General features: G+C 43.1%; 2 protein-coding genes across 19 annotated transcripts in view; both read right to left on the bottom strand.

Annotated features, from left to right (window-relative positions):
* LOC115145962 (protein PALS1-like) overlaps window positions 1–9649 on the bottom strand; it is a 62737-nt gene extending 53088 nt beyond the window's left edge. For 3 of the 4 annotated variants that reach the window (XM_029687681.2, XM_029687679.2, XM_029687680.2), the window contains exon 1: window positions 9464–9649. The gene's annotated coding sequence lies outside the window, so the exon portion shown is untranslated. Of the gene's footprint in view, window positions 1–3075; window positions 3195–9463 lie in introns of those variants that run through there. The other variant, XM_065004142.1, reaches the window with a different exon arrangement.
* A 308-nt stretch (window positions 9650–9957) lies between these two features.
* Window positions 9958–26398, bottom strand: part of LOC115146762 (gephyrin-like) — a 129223-nt gene continuing 112782 nt past the window's right edge. For 8 of the 15 annotated variants that reach the window (XM_065004127.1, XM_065004129.1, XM_065004130.1 and 5 more), the window contains 13 exons: window positions 18528–18620; window positions 18276–18331; window positions 17653–17772; window positions 17336–17394; window positions 17006–17159; window positions 16681–16802; window positions 16396–16483; window positions 15767–15840; window positions 15539–15603; window positions 14621–14716; window positions 13510–13613; window positions 12104–12200; window positions 9958–11864 (listed from right to left, as the gene is read on the bottom strand). In XM_065004127.1, coding sequence (XP_064860199.1) covers window positions 11731–11864; window positions 12104–12200; window positions 13510–13613; window positions 14621–14716; window positions 15539–15603; window positions 15767–15840; window positions 16396–16483; window positions 16681–16802; window positions 17006–17159; window positions 17336–17394; window positions 17653–17772; window positions 18276–18331; window positions 18528–18620 — 1262 coding nt within the window. In that variant the 3' untranslated portion in view covers window positions 9958–11730. Of the gene's footprint in view, window positions 11865–12103; window positions 12201–13509; window positions 13636–14620; window positions 14717–15538; window positions 15604–15766; window positions 15841–16395; window positions 16484–16680; window positions 16803–17005; window positions 17160–17335; window positions 17395–17652; window positions 17773–18275; window positions 18332–18527; window positions 18621–26398 lie in introns of those variants that run through there. The other 7 variants (XM_065004131.1, XM_065004134.1, XM_065004137.1 and 4 more) reach the window with 2 other exon arrangements.

Genomic DNA, 26398 nt, shown 5'->3' with positions numbered 1-26398 from the left:
GTTTTTAACGTTGGCGTTAATAATGCCAGTATGTTGTCATAAGCTAATAACGTCCGATTCCGATATGTTCACCGATATATCGTGCATCCCTACTATATATACACAAAAGTATGTGGACATTACTTCAAATTAGTGGATTCGGCTATTTCAGCCACACTCGCTGACAGGTGTATAAAATCAAGCACACAGCGATGCAATCTTCATAGACAAACATTGGCAGTAGAATGGCATTACCGAAGAGCTCAGTGACTTTCAATGTAGCACCGTCATAGGATGCCACCTTAATCAAATTTCTGCCCTGCTGGAGTTGCCCCGGTCAAACGTGTTATCTGGAGTGATGAATCACGCTTCACAATCTGGCAGTCCAATGGACAAATCTGGGTTTGGAGGATGCCAGGAGAAATGCACTGTGTAACAAAATGTCAAGTTTGGTGGAGCAGGAATAATGAGCTGGGGCTGTTTTCCATGGTTCGGGCTAGGTCCCTTAGTTCCAGTGAAGGGAAATCTTAACGCTACAGCATACAACAATATTCTAGACAATTCTATGCCTACAACTTTGTGGCAACATTTGGCTAAGGCCCTTTCCTGTTTCAGCAGGACAATGCTCCATGCCCAAAGCGAAGTCCATACAGAAATGGTTTGTCGAGATTGGTGTGGAAGAACTTGACTGTCCTGCACAGAGCCTCGACCTCAACCCCATCGAACACCTTTGGGATGCATTGGAACACCGACTGAGAGCCAGGCCTAATCGCCCATCAGCGCACAACCTTACTAATGCTTATGGATGAATGGAAGTCCCCACAACATGTGCCAACATCTAGTGAAAGCCTTACCAGAAGAGTGGATGCTTTTATAGCAGCAAAGGGGGGACCAACTCCATATTAATGCCCATGATTTTGGAATGAGATGTTAGAAGAGCAGGTATCCACATACTTTTGGTCATGTAGTGTATAAGCCTTCCACAACCGTAAGACCCACTTATGAAGTAGTTATTTTATCAAAATAGTTTAACCTGCTGTTTTTGCAATAATCATTGATCTGGCTTTTAAGTCTGTCAATTAAAATCCTCTTGTTACAAATGTAATCAGAACCATGCATAATGCACATTCACTAATAATGACTAACTTGACATTAGACAATTAACACCCGTCTCATAAACACTCAAGCACAAGCCAGTGTGCTCATGAGTAGCCAACTAATCTTTATATTTCAAGTTTAGCCAACTTGGATCTATTTGCTTGCTAATAAGAGAGGGGAAACGGTTGAATTGTTATGAACACACACTTGTCTGTCTCCAACTGTTTGAACAGCATGCTAGCCTGTCCACTTGGTTCAGATGTTGAAATCAAGTGACCTACCTTATTTCTCAGAATGAGAACAAGTTGCCAATTCCTTGAAGAACTGTGTTTCATGCTTATTGTACATTTATAAAAACACAGACTAGTCTTTGGCTAAAATGTTACTAGCGGTAACATACGTGGTACTGCAATGCACAGCACAGAAGGAGTGAAGGAGACAAGAACAGAAAGACAACACGAGAACAAGCAGACATAAACACTGAAGAAAAAAAAGTGATTCTTGTGTACAAGCAATTTGGAATATCGTGCCAAACACACTCAAATTCAATATATCGCCCAGCCCTACCTCCTGGTCTTCTCAACCTCAGACACTAGGCTACCTAAACCAACCAACCAAGTAATTTAGGCTACATACTCCAGTATAAATAATAATAATGGGCCTGGTAGGTTGCAGGAAAGTACAGAAAAAGCTACCTTCCTCAACAGCTTATTACATGTAATGAAATGTATTTTATAAACCTCTTTATACATCAGCAGACATCACTAAGTGCTTTACAGCTACCAGGCCTAACCCCAGAGCAAGCAGTAGCATTTAAAGCAGGGATCATCAAATATATTCAACTGTGGTACGATTTTCTCGTGAGCGGATGGTCGGGGGCCGGAACATAATTACAAATCTTTTGTAGACCGCAATTTGACTGCGAGAATCCCAAACAAAAATAATTTGACAAAAACATGATAATTTCAAACCTTGTTTACATTTCTATATGATCATGTCTCTATTATGTGTAGGAATACTTGGGAACAGATTTCCAAAATTAAAATATGTCTCTATTATGTGTAGGAATACTTGGGAACAGATTTCCAAAATTAAAATAACTGGTGTTTTTACAGTCTTACATCCAACAATGATTTTTTTTTTTTTTTTAAGACTTGTTTTTCTCAGAAAACTTGGGGGACAAATAAAACCACCCACGGGCCGCCAGTTGGGGAAACCTGATGTATAGATTAGCATGTGACAGTTAAGGTAGTTGGAACAGGTTCATTGCCTGTGGGTAAGGGAGGAGCGGAAGAGCAGTGTGTGTGTGTGCGAGGGTGTGTGTACGTACTATGCAGGTGTTTTGTGTTTTTAGGGGGAAGCTAGCAGCAGGTGCAGTGAGCCAGCCCAAGGTTGCCCTAGGATGTGGGTGTGACTTTACATTCTGGTTCAAAGCAGAGTGAGAGTAACAAATCTACAGGCCCCAACTGACTGAGTCAACAAGAGCAATGAGTATAGAGTGTCTCTCTCTGATGTCATCTCGTCCACCGGCACTCACAGCGGTCTGTGAAACACACTCAGTCCTTACAAAACACACACCCTCTCATTAACCAGTACGCAAACACAGGCTAAAATAGTGGGTAGCCTCTGACCATTAAATCGCATATCACCATTTAGGACAGTACGGCTCACATAAAGTGCTAGTATTGCATACAGTTTAAAACATACTTGAGGAAGGAGATGCTCGTCACACCTAAACAAATAACAATTTGACCACCATCTTCTAGCCAAACATACCACTTATTCTCTAGGCTACATCAGATTTGGTGACATCGTGGTGGTGTGTGAGGTGAGGACAAGCCACACAGGGTCCTGACCTGAAGTAGGTGTCGACTCTACACCTAGGCTACAGGACAAACCTGGGGTGTATTCATTGTGTCTTGCAAAGGAAACCGTTTACCGGTTAAGAACCAAGCGGAAGCAAACAGCACAAACAGAACAAAACGGGGAGGGACCTACCTGAATTTGTCCAACAGAAAGAAACTCCCGTTTCCATTGCAAAACGTTTTCGATTTAGAGTAAACCTTTTTCAACAAAATCGGTGTAATGAATACACCCCTGGGCATGAAGCAGATCGTCCTGGGAGTGGCACAGCAGTGACTAAGTGACTGCACACACTGCTGTACAGGCACCTCACAACAGCAGCTGAAGCATGCCATTACCCAATCAGAGTCTCCTAAAGGGTGGTGTCTGTCTTCCTGGCTCACTTTAGATGAGCCTTCTGAGACTACAGTAAATAATGGAAGTCTAAGCATCCCCTCCTCCAGGCCACTGCCCTGAGCCAAGACCCCATATCAACACTGGGCAGAGCCTAACATTCCGCTAAATATATTTGCATTCCCAAATGGTGCTTTTATACTCACTTCTTGGCTCATATTAAAAGGAGAGAAATCAACTAGGCCTATTAACTTTCTTCTGATACCATGTAATCAGAGAATGCTAAGTCCCCATTACACCTCAGCTGTGGGCCAGTGTATCCTATCCTCTCAGCCCGTCACTGTGGAGAAGAAACAGACCAGGATTGTTATCTTCTCCAGAACTCTCATTCCACATTCCAACACGGAATATAGAACATTTCAGGGAAGGGGAAGAGAGTGAGGTACCGTACCACCTCGTACCAGGAAGGGGGTAGAGAGAGGGGGCGGAGAGAAGGGAAGTGTGATGGTGGGGATAGAAATAAAAGGGGGTAATACAAAAACCTTTGGTCCATATAAGACCATGGCATGTATAGTCTAACATTTTGATAACATGTTGCAGAAGTACACTTATCAGCTATCAAACTCATCCTACGGGCAACATTCTGGCAGTTATGATTATGATTTTTCAACGCTGATACCGACCAAAAACAGCAGATACCAATTAAATCGGCCGTTTTTTAAAATGTATTTGTAATAATGATAATTACAACACTGAATGAACACTTATTTTAACTTTATATAACACATCAATAAAATCAATTTAGCCTCAAATAAATAATGAAACATGTTCAATTTGGTTTAAATAATGCAAAACCAAAGTGTTGGAGAAGTAAAAGTGCAATATGTGCCATGTAAGAAAGCTAACGTTTAAGTTTCTTGTGCAGAACATGAGAACATATGAAATCTGGTGGTTCCTTTTAACAGGAGTCTTCAATATTCCCAGGTAAGAAGTTTTAGGTTGTCGTTATTATAGGAATTATAGGACTCTCTCTCTATACCATTTGTATTTCATATACCTTTGACTATTGGATGTTCTTATAGGCACTTAAGTATTGCCAGTGTAACAGTAACGCTGCCATCCCTCTCCTCGCTCCTACCTGGGCTCGAACCAGGCACACAACGACAACAGCCACCCTCGAAGCAGTGTTACCCATGCAGAGCAAGGGGAACAACCACTCCAAGTCTCAGAGCGAGTGACTTTCGAAACGCTATTAGCGCGCAACCAACTAGCTAGCTAGCCATTTCACATCGGTTACACCAGCCTAATCTCGGGAGTTGAGAGGCTTGAAGTCATAGACAGCTGCTGGCAAACGCAGGAAAGTGCTGTTTGAACGAATGCTTACGAGCCTGCTGGTGCCTACCATCGCTCAGTCAGGCTACTCTATCAAATCATAGACTTAGTTATAACATGATACACATAGGTCATTATGTCCGAATCCGGAAACGATCATCACGAAAACAAGACGTTTATTCTTATCTAACGGGTGGCATCCATAAGTCTAAATATTCCAGTTAAATTGCACAACCTTCAATATTATGTCATAATTACGTAAAATTCCAGCAAATTAGGCAGCCCAAACTGTTGCATATACACTGAGTCAGCGTGCAATGAACGCTAGAGAAATAACAATTTCACCTGCTAACCTGGACTTCTTTTAGCTAAATATGCAGGTTTAAACATATATACTTCTGTGTATTGATTTTAAGAAAGGCATTGATGTTTATGGTTAGGTACACATTGTAGCAACGATACGCACTGCAACGCAGAACACGCATGATAAACTAGTAATATCATCAACCATGTGTAGTTATAACAAGTGATTATGATTGATTGATTGTTTTTTATAAGATAAATTGAATCCTAGCTAGCAACTTACCTTGGCTTACTGCATTCGCGTAACAGGCAGTCTCCTCGTGGAGTGCAATGTAATCAGGTGGTTAGAGCGTTGGACTAGTTAACTGTAAGGTTGCAAGATTGAATCCCCCGAGTGACATGGTAAAAATCTGTCGTTCTGCCCCTGAACGAGGCAGTTAACACACCGTTTCCTAGGCCGTCATTGAAAATAAGAATGTGTTTTTAACGGACTTGCCTAGTTAAATAAAAAGGAGTGTAAGAAAATGATTTCCAATTGTTATGAAAACTTGAAATCGGCCCTAATTAAATCGGCCATTCCGATTAATCGGTCGACCTCTAGTTGCAACAAAGTATTCTTACTTAGATAAATAGAACACTCTAGATTAGCTGTGTTCAAATACCAATACTAACATACTGTATACTACATACTTAATGAGTATATATATACATATATACACACTATGAGTTCATTTTAGGATACTGTAAACGAACAGTCTCTTTTCACTTAAGCATAATAGCCCTTCGCCTGTCTACCGGAAGTTGATGCTGTTGCTATGCAACTTCTTGCTAGTATAACAAATGACTAGCTAGACATCATATGACTTCCTTAACAATGTCCATTAAGAACACACAACGACTATACCACTTAGCGAAGCACAACTTGATTATTAGGTTGTGGTTCCTAAATTCACTCTGGCTATCTAATCAAATTTCAGAGCACTCTGAGTGTGCCAGAGCGCTGAATAACCGCCAAATTTACGAACTCAGCACCCGTGTAATATGGCGATGCCAGTAAACCCCGGCAAAAATGCTTAATTATATTGCCAGTAGCAGTTAGTCAACAATGCTCTGGATAACATGAAAACAGCCTAACCAGCTCTGCTATGGTAAGTAAAACAGTCAGAGTGAGGTGTTCTCTCATTTGTGTATGGAAGTAGCTAGCAAAGCTAGCCAGTTAGCTTGAGTGCTTGACTGAGGTCAGAACGTTCAGTTCAACTCTACTCCTCAAGAGCGTCCAGTGTGCACTCCGAATTTAGAACGGACAAATTGACAACGCTCATTTTTCAAACGCCCAGAGGGCACTCTGGCACTCAAGATTGAATTTAAGAACACACCCTTAGTAGCCAACTTATGTTAGGTAGTTAGCTAACATAGCATATAATTACAGCAGTAGGTGTCTATGTGGTTCATAAGGATAGCGTAGCTACAAATTGTCAGCCAACGTACATTTTTTGAAAAGTCATTACACTGCTCAACATTTGTCATTAGTTAAAACAATGAATTTGCATAAGCTCGGACTTCGGCTGCATATTTTCCGCCATTTTCTTCAAATCTGAAAACGTGGTGAAGCCACGCCCATTTTCTGATGAATCACATTATGAGCCCTAAAAGCATGGAAATAGTGTCCACTGCTTGTATACGTCGTATTTTGGCAAATATAGTACAAAATCCTAAATATATACTCAATTTATGTCACAAATAGTATAGTTAGTGTGAGTATTCAAACACAGCTTCTGTCTCTGTCTAGTCAACCATGACTGTGAGTGGACAAACAAATGCCCCCCTGGTTGAAAAGGTCAGACAGAGCAGATTCTAAATTCTAGCCAGTAAGTGGGAACAATAAGTTATTCTGAAACAAACCTGGGGTCGCTTGGTCATTGCATAGGAGTGCTTGTAATATATTGTGTACATGTAGTAATAAAATCTTTCTAGGGGGTGCTATGCTATTCTTGAGGAGTCTTGAAGCGAGGTCTGAATAGAGGAGAGCAGTAAAAGCACGCAGGGGCTAAATTAACAGCGGACAGCAGGGGCGGGGGCTGGTGGGGGACAGTGATTCCCCTCACAGTGAGTGAGCGACAGATTGAGAATTCCTGGGGGACACAAACAGGTCAGAGAGAACACTGAGTTACTGTGTGTTCCTGGCCTGGGTCCAGTCCCTCCCGGAGCAGGCCCTGATCACTGCAGACGTGCTCAACAGTCCTCACCTCGCTATTGTGTGTGTTTCAAATAAAATGTGAAAGTAGGCTGCTATGAGCTTCCTCACACAATAAACAAGTAGGATAAATGACAAGAGAAAAATACATGATACAGCCTAGCTCTTTGTTCGCAGAAGATCTACTGTACCTATAAGGTGATGCCATTACATTAGCTACATAGGAGAGACTGGCTGGACACTGGACACACACACTTCTAGGAAGTTCCTCAGATCAGCGTTGCTAGCTAGGTAACATGACTCGACAGGGAGAAGCATTAGCACTTTAATTTTCCCTCTCCCTGGCTATCACTGAAACCGATACAGAGTCAGAGAGATCCAAGCAGCAAGTCTAATCTACAAAATGTAGCTCATAAGCCAAGGAGTCCAGTCCTGGCAGAAGGACTAGTAGCAAACATCATTTTCGACTTGCTGTTGCTGGGCATAGTTGACCAGAATGACCCCTTTGCATGTGTCCCTAAAGGTCTGAATTTGTGAAAGTCGCAAGACCTCCATGTACAACCGTTATGTTTACAAAATTTTCAAGATAGACTATGAGTAAAGTGTCTTCAGGGCCAACCTCTTGCAATTATTTTTTTTATTATTAACTCATTCTGAAAGTGTATTAGAAAGCAGAAGTCATAATAGTTGGGAGTCAATTTTGATTAGGCTCACTCAGCTGTTGATGAATGAGGGGAAGTTTCAGAGATACAGGTAGCTGAATACCTTCATGCCAAAATAAAGGGAACACTCTTGGCTATTATGCATTCGGTAGCTTATCATCAGAAATGATAGCACAGGCAAATTTTAGAATTGAGACACTATTGAACAATTCATAATAATCACCACCGGACAATTTACATTGACCTCCCCCTCTTGTACACAGCTGCTACTCACTGTTTGTTACCTATGCACAGTCACTTTGCCTCAAAATACAGGTACAGATTACCTCAACTAGCCTGTACCCCTGCACACTGACTCCGTACGGGTGCCCCCTGTTTATAGCCTTTTTATTTTAGCCTACTTGGTAAATATGTTGTTCTTCTTGAACTGCATGGTTGGTTAAGGGCTTGTAAGTAAGCATTTCACAGTAAAGTCTACACTTCAGGGAAAACCAACCACTTTCAAAGGTGTTGATAATCAAGGTGGGTAGGGTCCTTCCTGGTTATTTTAGGTGTGATTGGAGGCAGACCACCTAAAGAAAATGTTAAAAAATAATCATTTAAAAAAATTGGCCTTAACTGTGAATAGCATAACACTGTCAGCTGACTGGAGGCACGTGATTAAGTAAACTAATAAGACTGGAACGGTTATTTTTAGCCAAGAAAGTCTCAGGCTGTAGGTAAAAAAGTGACCAGCGCGGGCACTGTCTGATTGATAAGGTTGTAGAAAACTTCAGTACCTGGATGTGGGCTTCATTGATACCATTCATTGTGTGTTGCTTTTCGGTGTGACCTGTACAAATAATACTGTAATGTACCGAAAAATACATGTATTAGTCACTGACGCTTTGGTCAGACAAACATTGAATGAAACGATTGATCACAATACTGGCATAACCTCAGTGGTACAGCATACTTCAGTGCTGATAGATTGATGACTCTCTGGTCAGACGGTATTGCATTGCTGTCAAAAACAGACTCCTCATCCCCTTTGTCGACATCATGCATCTGTCCTGAAATGGTAAACTGGTTCAATCTAACGTTGAGACATAATACAGTAGTGACTGGGTTGTAAGGCACGAATCCTGGCGTCCGGACTCCAGGCTGTAATACCAGAATTTTGAGACGCATGAGCCCTTTTCATTACGTAAAATTCCACCTTGCGAGCTAGTAGCAGAACTCCAATGTAAAACGTTGTCTTATTCAAAAGATGTAAACAAAATGCCTGTTTAAACAGTGCATCAATGAAGTCACCCAAACTTCACACACACAACAGGTAGGGCCATAGAAATAGCTAGAATCATTACATTTCTATGGGTTGGGCTAGATACTAGTCCGCTCTGCTAGCTTCTAAGCCAACTAGCCTGGCATTGCGACCATTTCCGCTGTGACATGGGTTCGGATGAAAAGCGACATGGACATTTCGGTGATCATTTTACGCAAGAAAATACACTATTTTGTTGTTAACCCACACAGTTGAAATATCAACAGCTTTAGTTCAACCTGATGTGAAATGCTCTATTATGCTAGTTTACCAGGTAGCATAAACTTTAAAAGCTCGCGCTAGATAATGCTAGCATGCTAGCTAACGTTAGCTTCCTGGGAACCTGTTGCAAACAATGCCAGCAAAATACATTTGAAATGAAAGAGAACTACTCACTTTTAACCCGCAACGCTTTCAAAAATATATCCTTCATTGAGGTGTCCAATGTTCCTCCATTGGTTTTTGTATCAACTGAGTGATGAGACTCAACTTTCCTAACTTTGTGTCACAATATCAGTCGAAACCCTCTCTCCCGCCGTAGCCTTGCGTTATTTAGAAGTCATTTCCAACTCAAGGGTTGAGACGTCAAGGCTCTCCCATTTGCTCCACAGCGCCACAGGTAACGTTACATTCATGAAACAATATTCGCGATTGGTCAATGTTGCTCAGTCAGTCATCTATTCAATGATAGATGACTTTACATCTATAAAGTATAAAGAGGGTAAATTACATTTTTAAAATTCAGTGTTTTTCTGCAACGCCTTTTGCTGAAATCAAGGACCAATGCTGTAGAAACACATATACTTTTATGTACTCTATGTAGCGTAACATAGAATAGTTAAACATTTTCCAAGAGGACATGTCCGTTTATAAATAAGAGACTGAACTAATTGTTTTACATAATTGATCAAGGATTTTTTATTTTTCATCAGCTTCATCAATATTGTTACAGAATTTTTATAGTACAGAGTTCAATATCTCCTCATTGCTTCATTAATTTCTTTAGGAGTGCTGGTCACCATAATATCTGTACAATATCAACCTTTTTTATTTATTTATTTTTCTGTACATTGTTTTAATAGTTGTTAAAAAGGCAGTCAGCACTTTAAATACGCTGTTTCTTCCTTCTGAAATTAAACAAATAAAATAAAGTTCTCTCCCTACCCCAGTTCCCTCACCTATCTGTACTAGTGTGTGTGAGGTGAGTAGTCCTGGAGGGGTGTGGGTGGGGGAGAGCGGGGTGTTGGTAGAGTAGAAGGGCAGGGGTGGGACCAGAGCCAGGATATACATATCTCTGGGTGGGACTTTAGTACCAGGTGAGGTTAGACTGAGGGGGCCGCTGCCTTCCTCCACCTTTAAGGCATGTATTCATAAAGGGGTAGGAGTGCTGATCTAGGATCAGTTTAGTTTTATATATCATAATTAATAAGATTATATAGACCGGGGGGAACTGTGCCTGCATCCACTAAGCATCTAACATAAAAATTCAAATCAAAGTTAATTTGTCGCATACACAGATTAGCAGATGTTAAAGCAGGAGGCGAAATGCTTAGAATCCCAGAGCAGGAGTTCTGATCTAGGATCTGTTTTGTATTTCAGATCATCATGAATAAAATTGTATGGACAGATCCTAGATCAGGACTTCTACATAGAGATGCTTTGTGGATACGGGCCCTGATCCTTGATCAGCACTCCTACTCAGAGCCACTTTATAAATACAGGCCCAGTTCTCATCATGATGCCCGACACTTTTGGCACTGCGCACATAAACACGACTCACAAGATAAACGACAAGCAAAGCTGTTTGAAGCCATTATGAAGCATAATGAAGCCCATATAATGTGGCATAGAAGAGAAGAATACTAAAGGGAGGTAAAGATAGCTGTCACCTAAAGGCACCCTCAGGACCCTGAAAGCACTCCTATCAAGCCAGAGCACCAAGGTTACATCCTGATTCTTCACTCTTTTCCTGTTTTCTTTCTTGCATGGATTTCGCAATGGTGGAAACTACCTCCAGCCAATGCCTACACCAAACCCATCTATTTAAATGACTGGGAGTGTGCAAGTGCACACTTTAGGAGAAGGGTGGAGAATCAGAACATAGACCAAGGGGGACTTCTGACAATCTCAAAAGGGTTTTCGTTGTAAAAAAAGATGTATTTTGAACCTTTTTGTGAGATAAGAAAATAGGCTTTCTTTTTTAATCCTGTTAAGCACCTACAGCTTCCTATTGAAATGCTACTGCTATCTATCTATAAGGTCTAGGGTTGAACACACAAAGCAATTGCAAGGATGAAAGAGAAACAAGAGTTGCTTAATATGATAATATAATATTAATAATTATCATAATAATCATGATACTTATAATAATAATATAATATATTACAGAATAATTCTCTTATGTTTTATATATTTTTTCCCTCCACTTTTTAAAGGTATTACATTTTGTCTTTGAAATACAATGATCTTTTCAAATTAATATTTTCATGATCAATGTATGTACTCATTTATTTTGTGTTCGTGATTAATTATACTTGATCAACTTTATTATCCAAATCAATAAAAACTAGCTGTGCCGTTACATATTACAGAATAGTTATGATATGTGGACATGCACCACTTCCTCTTCCTGTCTATCTATCTGTCCCTGTAAGATGACATCATCATAGTCGTCCTATGACCATCACATCCACAACCTCTCCTTTATGCAGCTCCACGTATTGCTCTGTTTTAGGAGGCAACATCAGCAGCCCGTTGGCACTTCTCATGCTCATCAGTCGACTACTCATCTGATTTCCTGTAGAAGGGGAGAAAGAGTGAGAAAAAGAGAGTGAGATAGAAAGAAGGAGAGGGTGGTAAGAGGGGGAGAGAGGGGGTGGGGAGGGAGAGGGGGTGGGGAGGGAGAGAGGAGGGTGGGGAGACAGAGTCAATAAAATGACAAGGATAAACTTTCGGATAAGCATTTTCCCTTATCCATTTGTCCATGCAAACACATGCGGACAAACTATTTTGTATTTACTTAGTATGTGATAATACCTGTGCTCTGTGCCCATGGCAGAGGCTCCTGGTGGTGCCATGTCAGGATGCAGCGGTGGTACTCTGGACGAGGGTCCAACTTTACATCGCAGGACAGCTGTTTGCACACACACAGGAGAGAGCAGGGCGCAGAATGACGACATCACTCAACTTTCAACCCCAACGTATTTGCTGGGTGTATAAAACCCTCTCCAGCTCTCGCTCAAACTCCCTAACTTATGCAGCAAGCTCGAAGGACCTGCATATCTGGCTCCAAGGACCATGACTGCAAGGTGGCACACTTTTTCATTATGTGCCTGTATTTCAGCTGTGTCCAGACTAGGTAGTACAACGTAATAATGTAAGACAACGTAATAATTCCATGCAGATGCGTTAGAAAATAAATACATTAATTGGACTAGCGCCGGAGTGAAAATGACTGGAAGTGAATGTTAGCAGTACAGAAAGTTTGCCATCAAGTGAAAAATAAACAATTGTAGTGAATTTCAGCTAACTACTCCGCGAACACATAGGATAACTGTTTTACTGCCATTCAATTCATTTACAGTGCATTGTGGAAAGTATTCAGACCACTTGACTTTTCCCACATTTTGTTACGTTACAGCCTTATTCTAAAATTGATTAAATCGTTCCCCCCCTCATCAATTTACACACAATACCCCATAATGACAAAGCAAAACATGTTTATAGAAATGTTTGCAAAAAAAGAAGAAATATCACATTTACATAAGTATTCAGAACCTTTCCTCGGTACTTTGTTGAAGCACTTTTGGCAGCGTTTACAGCCTTGAGTCTTCTTGGGTTTGCTCTGACATACACTGTCAACTGTGGAATCTTATATAGACAGGTGTGTGCCATTCCAAATCATGTCCAATCAATTGAATTTACCACAGGTTGACTCCAATCAAGTTGTAGAAACGTCTCAAGGATGATCAATGGAAACGAGATGTACCTGAGCTATATTTCGAGTCTCATTGCAAAGGGTCTGAATACTTATGTAAATAAGGTATTTCAGTTTTTATTTTTAATACATTTGCAAACATTTCTAAAAACCTGTTTTCACTTTGTCATTACGGGGTATTGTGTGTAGATTGATGAAAGAAAAAAAATATTATATCCATTTTAGAATAAGGCTGTAACGTAACAATGTGGAAAAAGTCAAGGGGTCTGAACACTTTCTGAATGCACTGTAAATGTTTTTCAAATGATCGACAGCCACTTTATTACTTTAATTTATCGACCGTTGGTCACGTTTTCAATGTTAATGGTTTAGAATCAGCAACAGAGCTGTTCCAATAAATGTGTTTATTTTTTAACGTACTGCTTTAATTATGACACTGTCTTAACCTGTATTTTACAACCTAGTGTCCAGAAACCCTCCATAACAGCCAGTGCTGTTAACCTACCCTGGCTTTGATGATAGTGGGTCGAGGGTCCAGGATCCCCTGCATCTTCCTCAGAGCAGGGATGACAAAGAGGTTACAGGTGACGACAGCAGACACTGGGTTACCTGACCAACAGAGAGAGAGGTGCTGAGGATGAGAGGGAGACAAGGATGGGACATTACCACTGTTCAGGGCTGAGGAGGGAGACGGCAGGATATGCCTGGGAAGGTTTGGACGGGTTGGGGTTGAGGAGCATTGTTGTTGTTGACATGCTCCAGCTAGTAGACCCTGTAGGACAGGACAAGGGCTCAGTGCATAGGGCAGTGGTTTTCTTCACCCCACTGGCCTGTCAGTATGCGACCCAGGCTGCGGTTGTAGACCTGGGCTGGGGCTGGAGGGATGGGGAGGCAGACAGGTGAGACATGTACGCTTCTGCCTTTGAAAGTGTTCACAGAGGAGGGACTGGTGGGTGAGAGCTCTTTGGGGAGAGTGGGACAAGTTTGTGAGTGCTGTTTCTTTACACCAACAAGCAGAGGTGAGGGGTAGCAATAGCAGGTGGAGAGGGTGAGCGGCGCTCTCAAATCACAATAACAAGCAACAGCATGGAATCATGGGATAGATACTCACAGGGGCAGGGGCTCGGGGACACACAGAGAAACGAAACGAGGAGCGACAGAACCAACAGCAACGCCACAGAAACGTTAAAGAAACAAAACAATATTTCTCTCTCAGAAAACAGAACAGAAAAATCACATAAGTAAAGAAAAACTAAAGTTTATTTTATCTTTTGTTAAGATTCAAGTTTGGGTTCACTAAAAGGTGTAGTGATCTTGTTTAGTTTAATCACCAATAAAAAACAGACAAAAATGCCCCCAAACATGCCCAAAGTCTGGGAGACAAAAATAAAATTTATCCATTTGGCCTGATAAAAAGTTTGATTTTTTTTTGAAAATTTGAAGCCCATATCATTTGAGTTGGGTCGAGTTTCAGTTAAGCACTCTTAAAGAAAAAACACATTTCCCATTTTCAGTTTAAATTCCGTTTTCTGAGCTCAGTTGAAGTAAGCTTGCTTTCAGGTAGAGAGCAGCACACTGAACGGTACAGTATGGTCGACCAGGTTGGTAGCACCTACTTCCGCGCGGGGGCGGTGGCACGGGCACCCTGCTTGCCTCACTGTCGGGCACAGGGTCGATGCGAATGGCGCCTGTGTCTCTGAAGGTGAAATTACCTTAAAGGGGGAATATAAAAAGAGTGGCGGTCACCACAGCCACAGACTAGCCCTCCGGTCATATGTAGGACGGGCAGAGACAAGGCAGGGGGGCTGGGGCAGGTTGGCAATAGGACGGGCAGAAGCAGGGGGCCTGGGCAAGGGACTAAGGGGTCCAGGGCTGGGGCCTTTGAAGAGGTGTGGAGGGGCCAGGTCAAATGCTAGGAAAGTAGAGGGACAAGAGGCTGTTGTCAGCAGGCTTGAGTAAGAGAGGAGGTAGGGCACTTTGGTTGGTTGGGTGGGTCAAATTTCAGGTTTGGTTGGATGGGGGTCAGGGCTGGCTGTGGTTTGAGTTTTTTGGGCTGTGTGGGTCTGAGATAAAAACACAGGAGCACGGTTTTGGAGGGCTGATATAAAAATACAAACACAGACATTCCCTCACGCAAACATAGTTCTAATACTAATTACAACTCATTTACTAAAATGAAAATGGTCAAATCAGAGAGGAAAAAAAAATGGCTGCTGTGGGTTGGAAGGGTTCCAGGATGCTGTGGAAACTGAACGGGGAGTGTGATTAAAGAGGAATATTACCTCTGTCTGAGGGCATGCTGCTGCATTAATATAACATGTTTCCCTCAAGGAAACATATTTGGTTGGTAAATGGTGGCGTTTTGGACTCAGAGCAGAGACACAGACGAGTGCCTGAGATCTCAGTCAAGACCAAGCGGTCCCCTGCCAGTCCTGAGACTCAACAACGACATTTATACCACACAAAAAAAAAAACACACAAAATACTGCACACACGCACGGTACACATGACATGCAGATCTCAGTATGAAGTACCTGGTAGAGCAAATATCAGTTTCCGTGCCCCGTCAATGTCTACAGTGGCGAACGTGGTGGGAAGACTAAAGAGGAGAGAAGACAAACTCAGTGAGACCTTCATGACTATCCATCTCTTCTAAACCAGCCTCACTTCATGAATTAAGAAGGCATAAACTTTGGTACCAAAATGTATTTTTTATTTAAATTTTGTACAAAACAAAAATGTAAATCCCCATCACGTCTCACCCTGGCTTCATAAAGACCCGTCCAAAGTGGATCTGGGCATGGAGGTCAATGTCCAGCACCTGCTTCAAGTAGTCCTGAAACACAAAGAGATACACTGTAAATACAATATAATATCATAGAATGTATTTCATGCCCGATATAAAGTTTCCCTGAGTCGATTCTGATATTGCAAAGAATACATGGGCGAGAGGTTGAACATCGAATCGAATGGAAACTTTGTTTAACTCTAACATGTCTGCTGGTCTCTGACAGATGGTGAGGTGTAAAATGTGTGATCCAATCACAGAAGTAATTGGAGCAGAAAACCCAAAGAGGGAAGCAGAGAACTCAGCTAAGCAGTAAACATACAAAAGGTCAGCCTAACCAGCAGGTTCATCACTAAGGAGTAACAGCTGGGTCAGAACAACAGATGGCAGCAGAGTGCATGAGTTGGACAGTACACGAGGTTCAACATAGAAAACAAACTGTTGTGGCGAATTCCAAAATGAGTTCCAGACCCTACTATCTAGCCACGACGGAATTGATTTCGCTCTCACAAACACACAGTGACCTCTCGCTGCCCCACCTCTCATCCCCTTCTCTCTTTTTTATTTATTTTTAATTAACATTTAATTTTGTTTGGATCTTACCTTCTCTCCCATGGACACGCCCCCTGAGGTGATGATGACATCAGCACGGCTAATGCCCTCGTTCAGGGCATTGAGGAGGTCGTCTGGGCTGTAGGGGAACGGTCATAGTTTAGACCCTCCTTCCTATCTTTCTGATTGTATATATACACATATATATATCAATCTACAGTTCTGCAGACACAGATTTAGTCCTGGACGAGAAGTAATGTGTGTCCATGGAAACCGGCCCAATGTTTTCTAGGAGGGTAGACAAGCCTATAGTTATTGAGGGTTATGTTCACTGACTTGTCTCCGACGATGCCCAGGTTGATGGTAGGATATCCGTGCTCCTGAATGGTGGCCAGCAGTGTAGATCTGTTACTGTCCCGGATCTTCCCTGGGTGCAGGTCATCCTCTGGGTTCAACAGCTACACACACACACACACACAACTTTATTATCCATTGTCTATTGGAAACCATCTCACATCCTGCAAGATCTTCCCATCAGACCTGGGATTCCACCCAGAAATCTGTTGCCATTGTACCCGCCTCTCTAACCTCAAACCCATGTATTAAAGACACCATGAGAGAAGGCAAAAACGTGTGTGCATGCATGCGAGCTTGCGCTCACCTCGTTGCCAGTGGACATGACAGCCACCACGGGGAACTTTTGCACTTCCACCTCAGTGACTCCTACGGTGGCCAGCAGGCCAATCTCAGAGGGGCCCATGTGGGTTCCCTTGGACAGGACACACTCCCCACGCTTTATATCATGACCTATAGGCCTGGAGGGAGGGGAGACAGAGGGCTGGCACTCAGACATACTGGCTGTGTGGTATAGTACTGATACAGAACAGCATTAAGGAAAATTGGAATTTCAGTTTACTTCCTGAATTGACTGGATTTAAATGGAATTGACCCCACCAGTCCTGATTGGTACAACCCAAAACTTCTCGCTCACCTGATGTCCTGTCCAGGGCGTGCCTGTACCAAGATCCGCACCTCCAGCTCTTCTGTGCCCTGCAACGACATACAGGTTTAGTGAAGAAAATACAGTACAGTATATTGTAACGAAGAGGATTGTGGCAGACGAGTAAGTGTATGTACAATATAGAAAAGCTGTCAGTTTGTGGAGAGGAGACAGACGAGAGAGCGTTGAGGGAAACGGGGAGTGAGTTGAGAAAGAGAGAGGAGAGAGACAGATCGTATGTTATTGTACAGTGTATTCCAGTAAAGCTCGTTGTGACAAATTGAGATTGGGACAGGAAGTTGACTCACGTCCTCAGACTCTCGGAGCAGTTCAGTGTCCTCCACCTGCACCACAGCATCCGCCCCACAGGGGATAGGAGCCCCCGTTGTCACCCTCATCACTTGACCCGGCATCACCGTGTGCGTGGGCTATAGGGACACACACAAGTTGGACATTATAAAAAGGTGTTAAACATGCTTATGGCTAGAATTTTAAGGCATTATAGCGGCATAATTATGCATTATAACTGCCGGCATGGAGTAGTGTTAACATTACAATTGGGAAAAATCTAATCGACTGTACACCATTTTTCACAAGACGCACTTGAGCAACTCTTGAACACGAGGCTCCATAGTGGAGGCCGTGTGACAATTGTAAGAAAGCCGAGCGGAGCGTTGCAGAGACAGGGTCTGTGTGTAGAGTAGAGCCCGATATAACTCTGTGTAGAGGTAGAGAGAGGACATGGTCTGTCTCTGTGGAGTCTTGTAATCACAGCTGAGCCAGTGACCTGTGGAACTCCACGCTGCAGGACAGCCCATGGGAATACACGGACTCACACAGAGGTAGGAAAAGGCAAGAGAGCTCCTGTTATAGTATGTTCTCAAAGCAACACTCCAGAATATCAGGGCTCACAAACTGTAAAGGACCTCACCTGCTGTCCTGCCTGTGACTCTCCAATAATGAAGCGATCTCCAGGACCATCAGCCGCTGAGAGGAAGAGAGAGAGAGGGAGGGAGGGATGGGGAAAGCGATAGCAGGAGAGAGCGAGAGAACTGTGAGACATAAATAGCTGAAAAGGGTGCAATGGTCAAAAGACACAAAAACAAGCATTAAAGTCTAGCGTTAAATGGTTTGCAATCTCTCAAACTACTGCACTGTACACCCACTCGTCCTGGCGTCTCACCTCGCACGGCGTAGCCATCTTTGACTGACGCAGGGAACGGAGGCAGGTTGTCTTTGGCGTAAACGTCCTGCGCCAAGACTCGACCCATCCCATCTACAACAGTAGAGCAAAGTGCAGTGGAGTGGAAATAGGAGAAAAGGTAGGATGGGAAAGAGAGAGAAGAGAAACAAGTTTGTCATTTCACACATCAATTGGAGGAGAGTACACAAGGTGTGATATGCATGCTGGCGGGGTAGGCTGTGTCCCTCTATGTTTTGGTTAATGCTTGTGTGTGTATGCAGTGCAGTGAGGATGGGCCAGAGAACACATATAACCATGCTGCCACACAACCTGTTGACAACAGCACAGAGACAGATGCTGGTAGGACAAGACAGAGTGTTGAGTAGGTGTTGTGAAGAAAAACAAAAATCAAGACACACAGATAAGCCTACATCACATAAAACCCTTGCTAGATGTGTGTGTGCGCGAGCATGCGCGTGCGTGCGTGAGAGAGGGAAAGAGAAGGCTGGGGGAGCCAAGTGTTACACTGTGACGCTAGCTAACGCTGACGCAGCGGAGCTACGAATTACAGCCACACACACACGCACTCTCCTCCGTGGAGAGAGCGGAGAGCTCACTCTCAGCACATAAAAGAGAAATACAGAGAGAAATAGCGAGAGAGAAATAGCGAGAGAGAAATAGCGAGAGAGAAATAGCGAGAGAGAGAGAGAAATAGCGAGAGAGAGAGAGAAATAGCGAGAGAGAGAGAGAGAAATAGCGAGAGAGAGAGAGAGAGAAATAGCGAGAGAGAGAGAGAGAGAAATAGCGAGAGAAATAGCGAGAGAGAGAAATAGCGAGAGAGAAATAGCGAGAGAGAGAGAAGAGAAATAGCGCGAGAGAGAAAGAGAGAAATAGCGAGAGAGAAATAGCGAGAGAGAAATAGAGAGAGAGAAATAGCGAGAGAGAGAGAGAAATAGCGAGAGAGAAAGAGAGAAATAGCGAGAGAGAGAGAGAAATAGCGAGAGAGAGAGAAAATAGCGAGAGAGAGAGAGAAATAGCGAGAGAGAAATAGCGAGAGAGAAATAGCGAGAGAGAGAAATAGCGAGAGAGAGAAATAGCGAGAGAGAGAAATAGAGAGAGAGAAATAGCGAGAGAGAGAAATAGCGAGAGAGAGAGAGAGAGAAATAGCGAGAGAGAAATAGCGAGAGAGAGAGAGAAATAGCGAGAGAGAGAGAGAGAGAGAGAGAAATAGCTTGAGAAATAGCTTGAGAAATAGCTTGAGAAATAGCGAGAGAGAGAAATAGCGAGAAATAGCGAGAGAGAGAAATAGCGAGAAATAGCGAGAGAGAGAAATAGCGAGAGAGAGAGAGAAATAGCGAGAGAAATAGCGAGAGAGAGAAATAGCGAGAGAAATAGCGAGAGAGAGAAATAGCGAGAGAGAGAAATAGCGAGAGCAAGAGAGAAATAGCGAGAGCGAGAGAAATAGCGAGAGAGAGAGAGAGAAATAGCGAGAGAGAGAGAGAGAGAAATAGCGAGAGAGAGAGAGAAATAGCGAGAGAGAGAGAAATAGCGAGAGAGAGAGAGAGAGAGAAATAGCGAGAGAGAGAGAGAGAGAGAGAGAAATAGCGAGAGAGAGAGAGAGAGAGAGAGAAATAGCGAGAGAGAGAGAGAGAGAGAGAAATAGCGAGAGAGAGAGAGAGAGAGAGAAATAGAGAGAGAGAGAGCGAGAGAGAGAGAAATAGCGAGAGAGAGAAATAGCGAGAGCGAGAGAGAAATAGCGAGAGAGAGAGAAATAGCGAGAGCGAGAGAGAAATAGCGAGAGAAATAGCGAGAGCGAGAGAGAAATAGCGAGAGAGAGAGAGAGAAATAGCGAGAGAGAGAGAGAGAGAAATAGCGAGAGAGAGAGAGAGAAATAGCGAGAGAGAGAGAGAGAAATAGCGAGAGAGAGAGAGAGAAATAGCGAGAGAGAGAGAGAAATAGCGAGAGAAATAGCGAGAGAAATAGCGCAAGAGAGAGAGAAATAGCGAGAGCGAGAGAGAAATAGCGAGAGCGAGAGCGAGAGAAATAGCGAGAGAGAAATAGCGAGAGAGAGAAATAGCGAGAGAGAGAAATAGCGAGAGAGAGAGAGCGCGAGAGAGAGAGAGCGAGCGAGAGAGCGAGAGCGAGAGAGAAATAGCGAGAGAGAGAAATAGCGAGAGAAATAGCGAGAGCGAGAGAAATAGCGAGAGCGAGAGAGAAATAGCGAGAGAGAGAGAGAAATAGCGAGAGAGAGAGAGAAATAGCGAGAGAGAGAGATAGAGAGAGAGAGAGAAATAGCGAGAGAAATAGCGAGAGAAATAGCGCAAGAGAGAGAGAAATAGCGAGAGCGAGAGAGAAATAGCGAGAGCGAGAGCGAGAGAGAAATAGCGAGAGAGAGAAATAGCGAGAGAGAGAAATAGCGAGAGAGAGAAATAGCGAGCGAGAGAGAAAGAGCGCGAGAGAGAGAGAGCGCGAGAGAGAGAGCGAGAGAGAGAGAGCGCGAGAGAGAGAGCGAGCGAGAGAGCGAGAGCGAGAGAGAAATAGCGAGAGAGAGAAATAGCGAGAGAAATAGCGAGAGCGAGAGAGAAATAGCGAGAGAGAGAGAGAAATAGCGAGAGAGAGAGAGAAATAGCGAGAGAGAGAGAAATAGAGAAATAGCGAGAGAGAGAAAAAATAGCGAGAGAGAGAAATAGCGAGAAGAGAGAGAGAAATAGCGAGAGAGAGAGAGAAATAGCGAGAGAGAGAGAGAAATAGCGAGAGAGAGAAATAGCGAGAGAGAGAGAGAGAAATAGCGAGAGAGAGAGAGAAAATAGCGAGAGAGAGAGAGAAATAGCGAGAGAGAGAGAAATAGCGAGAGAGAGAGAAATAGCGAGAGAGAGAGAGAGAGAAATAGCGAGAGAGAGAGAGAGAAATAGCGAGAGAGAGAGAGAGAGAAATAGCGAGAGAGAGAGAGAAATAGCGAGAGAGAGAGAGAGAAATAGCGAGAGAGCGAGAGAGAGAAATAGCGAGAGAGAGAAAATAGCGAGAAAAATAGCGAGAGAGAGAGAGAGAAATAGCGAGAGAGAGAAGAGAGAAATAGCGAGAGAGAGAGAGAGAGAAATAGAGAGAGAGAGAAATAGCGAGAGAGAGAGAGAGAAATAGCGAGAGAGAGAGAGAGAAAAATAGCGAGAGAGAGAGAGAGAAATAGAGAAATAGAGAGAGAGAAATAGCGAGAGAAGAGAGAAATAGCGAAGAGAGCGAGAGAGAGAGAAAAATAGCGAGAGAGAGAGAGAGAAATAGCGAGAGAGAGAGAGAGAGAAAATAGCGAGAGAGAGAGAGAGAGAGAGAGAAATAGCGAGAGAGAGAAATAGCGAGAGAGAGAGAAGAGAGAGAAATAGCGAGAGAAGAGAAATAGCGAGAGAGAGAGAGAGAGAAATAGCGAGAAATAGAGAGAGAAAAGCGAGAGAGAGAGAAAGAGATAGAGAGAGAGAGAAATAGAGAGAGAGAGAAATAGCGAGAGAGAGAGAGAAATAGCGAGAGAGAGAGAAATAGCGAGAGAGAGAGAGAAATAGAAATAGCGAGAGAGAGAGAGAGAAATAGCGAGAGAGAGAGAGAAAATAGCGAGAGAGAGAAATAGCGAGAGAGAGAGAGAAATAGCGAGAGAGAGAGAAGCGAGAGAGAGAAATAGCGAGAGAGAGAGAAAGAGAAATAGCGAGAGAGAGAGAAATAGCGAGAGAGAGAGAGAAATAGCGAGAGAGAGAGAGAGAAATAGCGAGAGAGAGAGAGAGAAATAGCGAGAGAGAGAGAGAAATAGCGAGAGAGAGAGAGAAAATAGCGAGAGAGAGAGAGAGAGAAATAGCGAGAGAGAGAGAGAAATAGCGAGAGAGAGAGAAATAGCGAGAGAGAGAGAGAGAAATAGCGAGAGAGAGAGAGAAATAGCGAGAGAGAGAGAGAAGAGAAATAGCGAGAGAGAGAGAGAGAAATAGCGAGAGAGAGAGAAATAATAGAGAAAGAGAGAGAGAGAGAAATAGCGAGAGAGAGAGAAAGAAATAGCGAGAGAGAGAGAGAAAATAGCGAGAGAGAAATAGCGAGAGAGAGAGAGAGAAATAGCGAGAGAGAGAGAAAAGAGAGAGAGAAGAAATAGCGCGAGAGAGAAATAGCGAGAGAGAAGAGAGAAATAGCGAGAGAGAGAGAAAATAGCGAGAGAGAGAGAGAAATAGCGAGAGAGAGAGAGAAATAGCGAGAGAGAGAGAGAAATAGCGAGAGAGAGAGAGAAATAGCGAGAGAGAGAGAGAGAAATAGCGAGAGAGAGAGAGAGAAATAGCGAGAGAGAGAGAGAGAAATAGCGAGAGAGAGAGAGAAATAGCGAGAGAGAGAGAAAAAAGCGAGAGAAATAGCGAGAGAGAGAGAGAAAGAAAAAGCGAAAAGCGAGAAAGAGAGAAGAGAGAAAGAAAGAGAGAGAGAGAGAGAGAAATAGCGAGAGAGAGAGAGCGAGAGAAATAGCGAGAGAGAAAGAGAGAGAAATAGCGAGAGAGAGAGAAGAGAGAGAGAGAGAAATAGCGAGAGAGAGAGAGAAGAAATAGCGAGAGAGAGAGAGAGAGAAATAGCGAGAGAGAGAGAAAGAGAAATAGCGAGAGAGAGAAATAGAGAGAGAAATAGCGAGAGCGAGAGAGAGAGAGAGAGAAAGAGAGAGAGAGAGAGAGAGAGAGAGAGAGAGAGAGAAATAGCGAGAGAGAGAGAGAGAAATAGCGAGAGAGAGAGAGAGAAATAGCGAGAGAGAGAGAGAGAAATAGCGAGAGAGAGAGAGAGAAATAGCGAGAGAGAGAGAAGAGAAATAGCGAGAGAGAGAGAGAAAGAGAAATAGCGAGAGAGAGAGAAATAGAGAGAGAGAAATAGCGAGAGAGAGAGAGAGCGAGAAGAGAGAGAGAAAATAGCGAGAGAGAGAGAAATAGAGAGAGAGAAATAGCGAGAGAGAGAGAGAGAGAGAGAGATAGAGAAATAGCGAGAGAGAGAGAAATAGCGAGAGAGAAGAAATAGCGAGAGAGAGAGAGAGAGAAAGAAATAGCGAGAGAGAGAAATAGCGAGAGAGAGAGAGAGAAAGAGCGAGAGAAATAGAGAGAGAGAGAGAAATAGCGAGAGAGAGAGAGAGAAATAGCGAGAGAGAGAGAGAGAAATAGCGAGAGAGAGAAATAGCGAGAGAGAGAAATAGCGAGAGAGAGAGAGATAGCGAGAGAGAGAGAGAAATAGCGAGAGAGAGAGAGAAATAGCGAGAGAGAGAGAAATAGCGAGAGAGAGAGAGAAATAGCGAGAGAAAGAGAAATAGAGAAATAGCGAGAGAAGAGAGAGAGAAATAGCGAGAGAGAGAAAAATAGCGAGAGAAATAGCGAGAGAGAGAAATAGAGAGAAAATAGCGAGAGAGAGAGAGAAGAGAGAAATAGCGAGAGAGAGAAAGAAATAGCGAGAGAGAGAAAGAAAAAGCGAGAGAGAGAGAAAGAAAAAAGAGCGAGAGAGAGAGAAAGAAAAAGCGAGAGAGAGCGAGAGAAAGAAAAAGCGAGAGAGAGCGAGAGAAAGAAAAAGCGAGAGAGAGCGAGAGAAAGAAAAAGCGAGAGAGAGAGAAAGAGCAAGAGAGAGAGAAAGAGCAAGAGAGAGAGAGAAAGAGCAAGAGAGAGAGAGAAAGAGCAAGAGAGAGAGAGAAAGAGAGAGAGAGAGAAAGAGAGAGAGAGAGAAAGAGCAAGAGAGAGAGAAATAGCGAGAGAGAGAAATAGCGAGAGAAATAGCGAGTGAGAGAGAAATAGCGAGAGAAATAGCGAGTGAGAGAGAAATAGCGAGAGAGAGAAATAGCGAGAGCGAGAGAAATAGCGAGAGAGAGAGAGAGAGAAATAGCGAGAGAGAGAGAGAGAGAGAAATAGCGAGAGCGAGAGAGAGAGAGAAATAGCGAGAGAGAGAGAAATAGCAAGAGAGAAGAGAGAGAAAAATAGCGAGAGAGAGAGAGAGAGAGATAGAGAGAAATAGCGAGAGAAATAGAGAAATAGAGAGAGAAATAGAGAGAGAGAGAGAGAAATAGCGAGAGAGAGAGAGAGAAATAGCGAGAGAGAGAGAGAGAAATAGAGAGAGAGAGAGAGAAAATAGCGAGAGAGAGAGAGAGAAATAGCGAGAGAGAGAGAAAATAGCGAGAGAGAGAGAAATAGAGAGAAATAGCGAGAGAGAGAGAGAGAGAGAGAAATAGCGAGAGAGAGAAATAGCGAGAGAGAGAGAAAAGCGAGAGCGAGAGAAATAGCGAGAGAGAAATAGCGAGAGAGAGAAATAGCGAGAGAGAAATAGCGAGAGAGAGAGAGAAATAGCGAGAGAGAGAGAAATAGCGAGAGAGAGAGAAAATAGCGAGAGAGAGAGAAAATAGCGAGAGAGAGAGAGAAATAGCGAGAGAGAGAGAAATAGCGAGAGAGAGAGAAAAATAGCGAGAGAGAGAAATAGCGAGAGAGAGAGAAGAAATAGCGAGAGAGAGAGAGAAAAATAGCGAGAGAGAGAGAAATAGCGAGAGAGAGAGAAAAATAGCGAGAGAGAGAGAGAAAATAGCGAGAGAGAGAAATAGCGAGAGAGAGAAATAGCGAGAGAGAGGAGAAATAGCGAGAGAGAGAAATAGCGAGAGAGAGAGAGAGAGAAAATAGCGAGAGAGAGAGAAATAGCGAGAGAGAGAGAGAGAAAGAGAGAGAGAAATAGAGAGAGAGAAATAGCGAGAGAGAGAGAGAAATAGCGAGAGAGAAATAGCGAGAGAGAGAGAGAGAAAAGCGAGAAGAGAGAGAGAGAAATAGCGAGAGAGAGAGAGAGAGAGAAGAAATAGCGAGAGAGAAATAGCGAGAGAGAGAGAGAGATAGAGAGAGAAATAGCGAGAGAGAGAAAAATAGCGAGAGAGAAATAGCGAGAGAGAAATAGCGAGAGAGAGAGAGAGAAATAGCGAGAGAGAGAGAAATAGCGAGAGAGAGAGAGAAAATAGCGAGAGAGAAAATAGCGAGAGAGAGAGAGAGAAATAGCGAGAGAGAGAGAGAGAAATAGCGAGAGAGAGAGAGAAATAGCGAGAGAGAAATAGCGAGAGAGAGAGAGAGAAATAGCGAGAGAGAGAAAAAATAGCGAGAGAGAGAGAGAGAAATAGCGAGAGAAGAGAGAAATAGCGAGAGAGAAATAGCGAGAGAGAGAGAGAGAAATAGCGAGAGAGAGAGAGAAATAGCGAGAGAGAGAGAAATAGCGAGAGAGAGAGAAAATAGCGAGAGAGAGAGAGAGAAATAGAGAGAAAAATAGCGAGAGAGAAGAGAAATAGCGAGAGAGAGAGAGAAATAGCGAGAGAAATAAAAAAGCGAGAGAGAGAGAGAAATAGAGAGAGAGAAAATAGCGAGAGAGAGAGAGAAATAGCGAGAGAAAAAGCGAGAGAGAGAGAGAGAAGAGAGAGAGAGAAATAGCGAGAGAGAAATAGCGAGAGAGAGAGAAAGAGAAAGAGAGAGAGAGAAATAGAAAGAGAAGAGAGAGAGAGAAGAGAGAGAGAGAGAGAGAAAGAAAGAGAGAGAGAGAGAAATAGCAAGAGAGAGAGAAATAGCGAGAGAGAGAAATAGAAAGAGAAATAGCGAGTGAGAGAGAAATAGCGAGAGAAATAGCGAGTGAGAGAGAAATAGCGAGAGAGAGAAATAGCGAGTGAGAGAGAAATAGCGAGAGAAATAGCGAGAGAGAGAAATAGCAAGAGAGAAAGAGAGAAATAGCGAGAGAGAGAAATAGCGAGAGAGAGAAATAGCGAGAGAGAAATAGCGAGAGAGAGAGAGAGAGAAATAGCGAGAGAGAAATAGCGAGAGAGAGAGAGAGAGAAATAGCGAGAGAGAGAGAGAAATAGCGAGCGAGAGAGAGAGAAATAG

Source organism: Oncorhynchus nerka, linkage group LG18, assembly GCF_034236695.1.
Source record: "Oncorhynchus nerka isolate Pitt River linkage group LG18, Oner_Uvic_2.0, whole genome shotgun sequence".
Taxonomy (NCBI): Eukaryota; Metazoa; Chordata; class Actinopteri; order Salmoniformes; family Salmonidae; genus Oncorhynchus; species Oncorhynchus nerka.
This window is presented reverse-complemented; position numbering and strand designations above follow the sequence as displayed.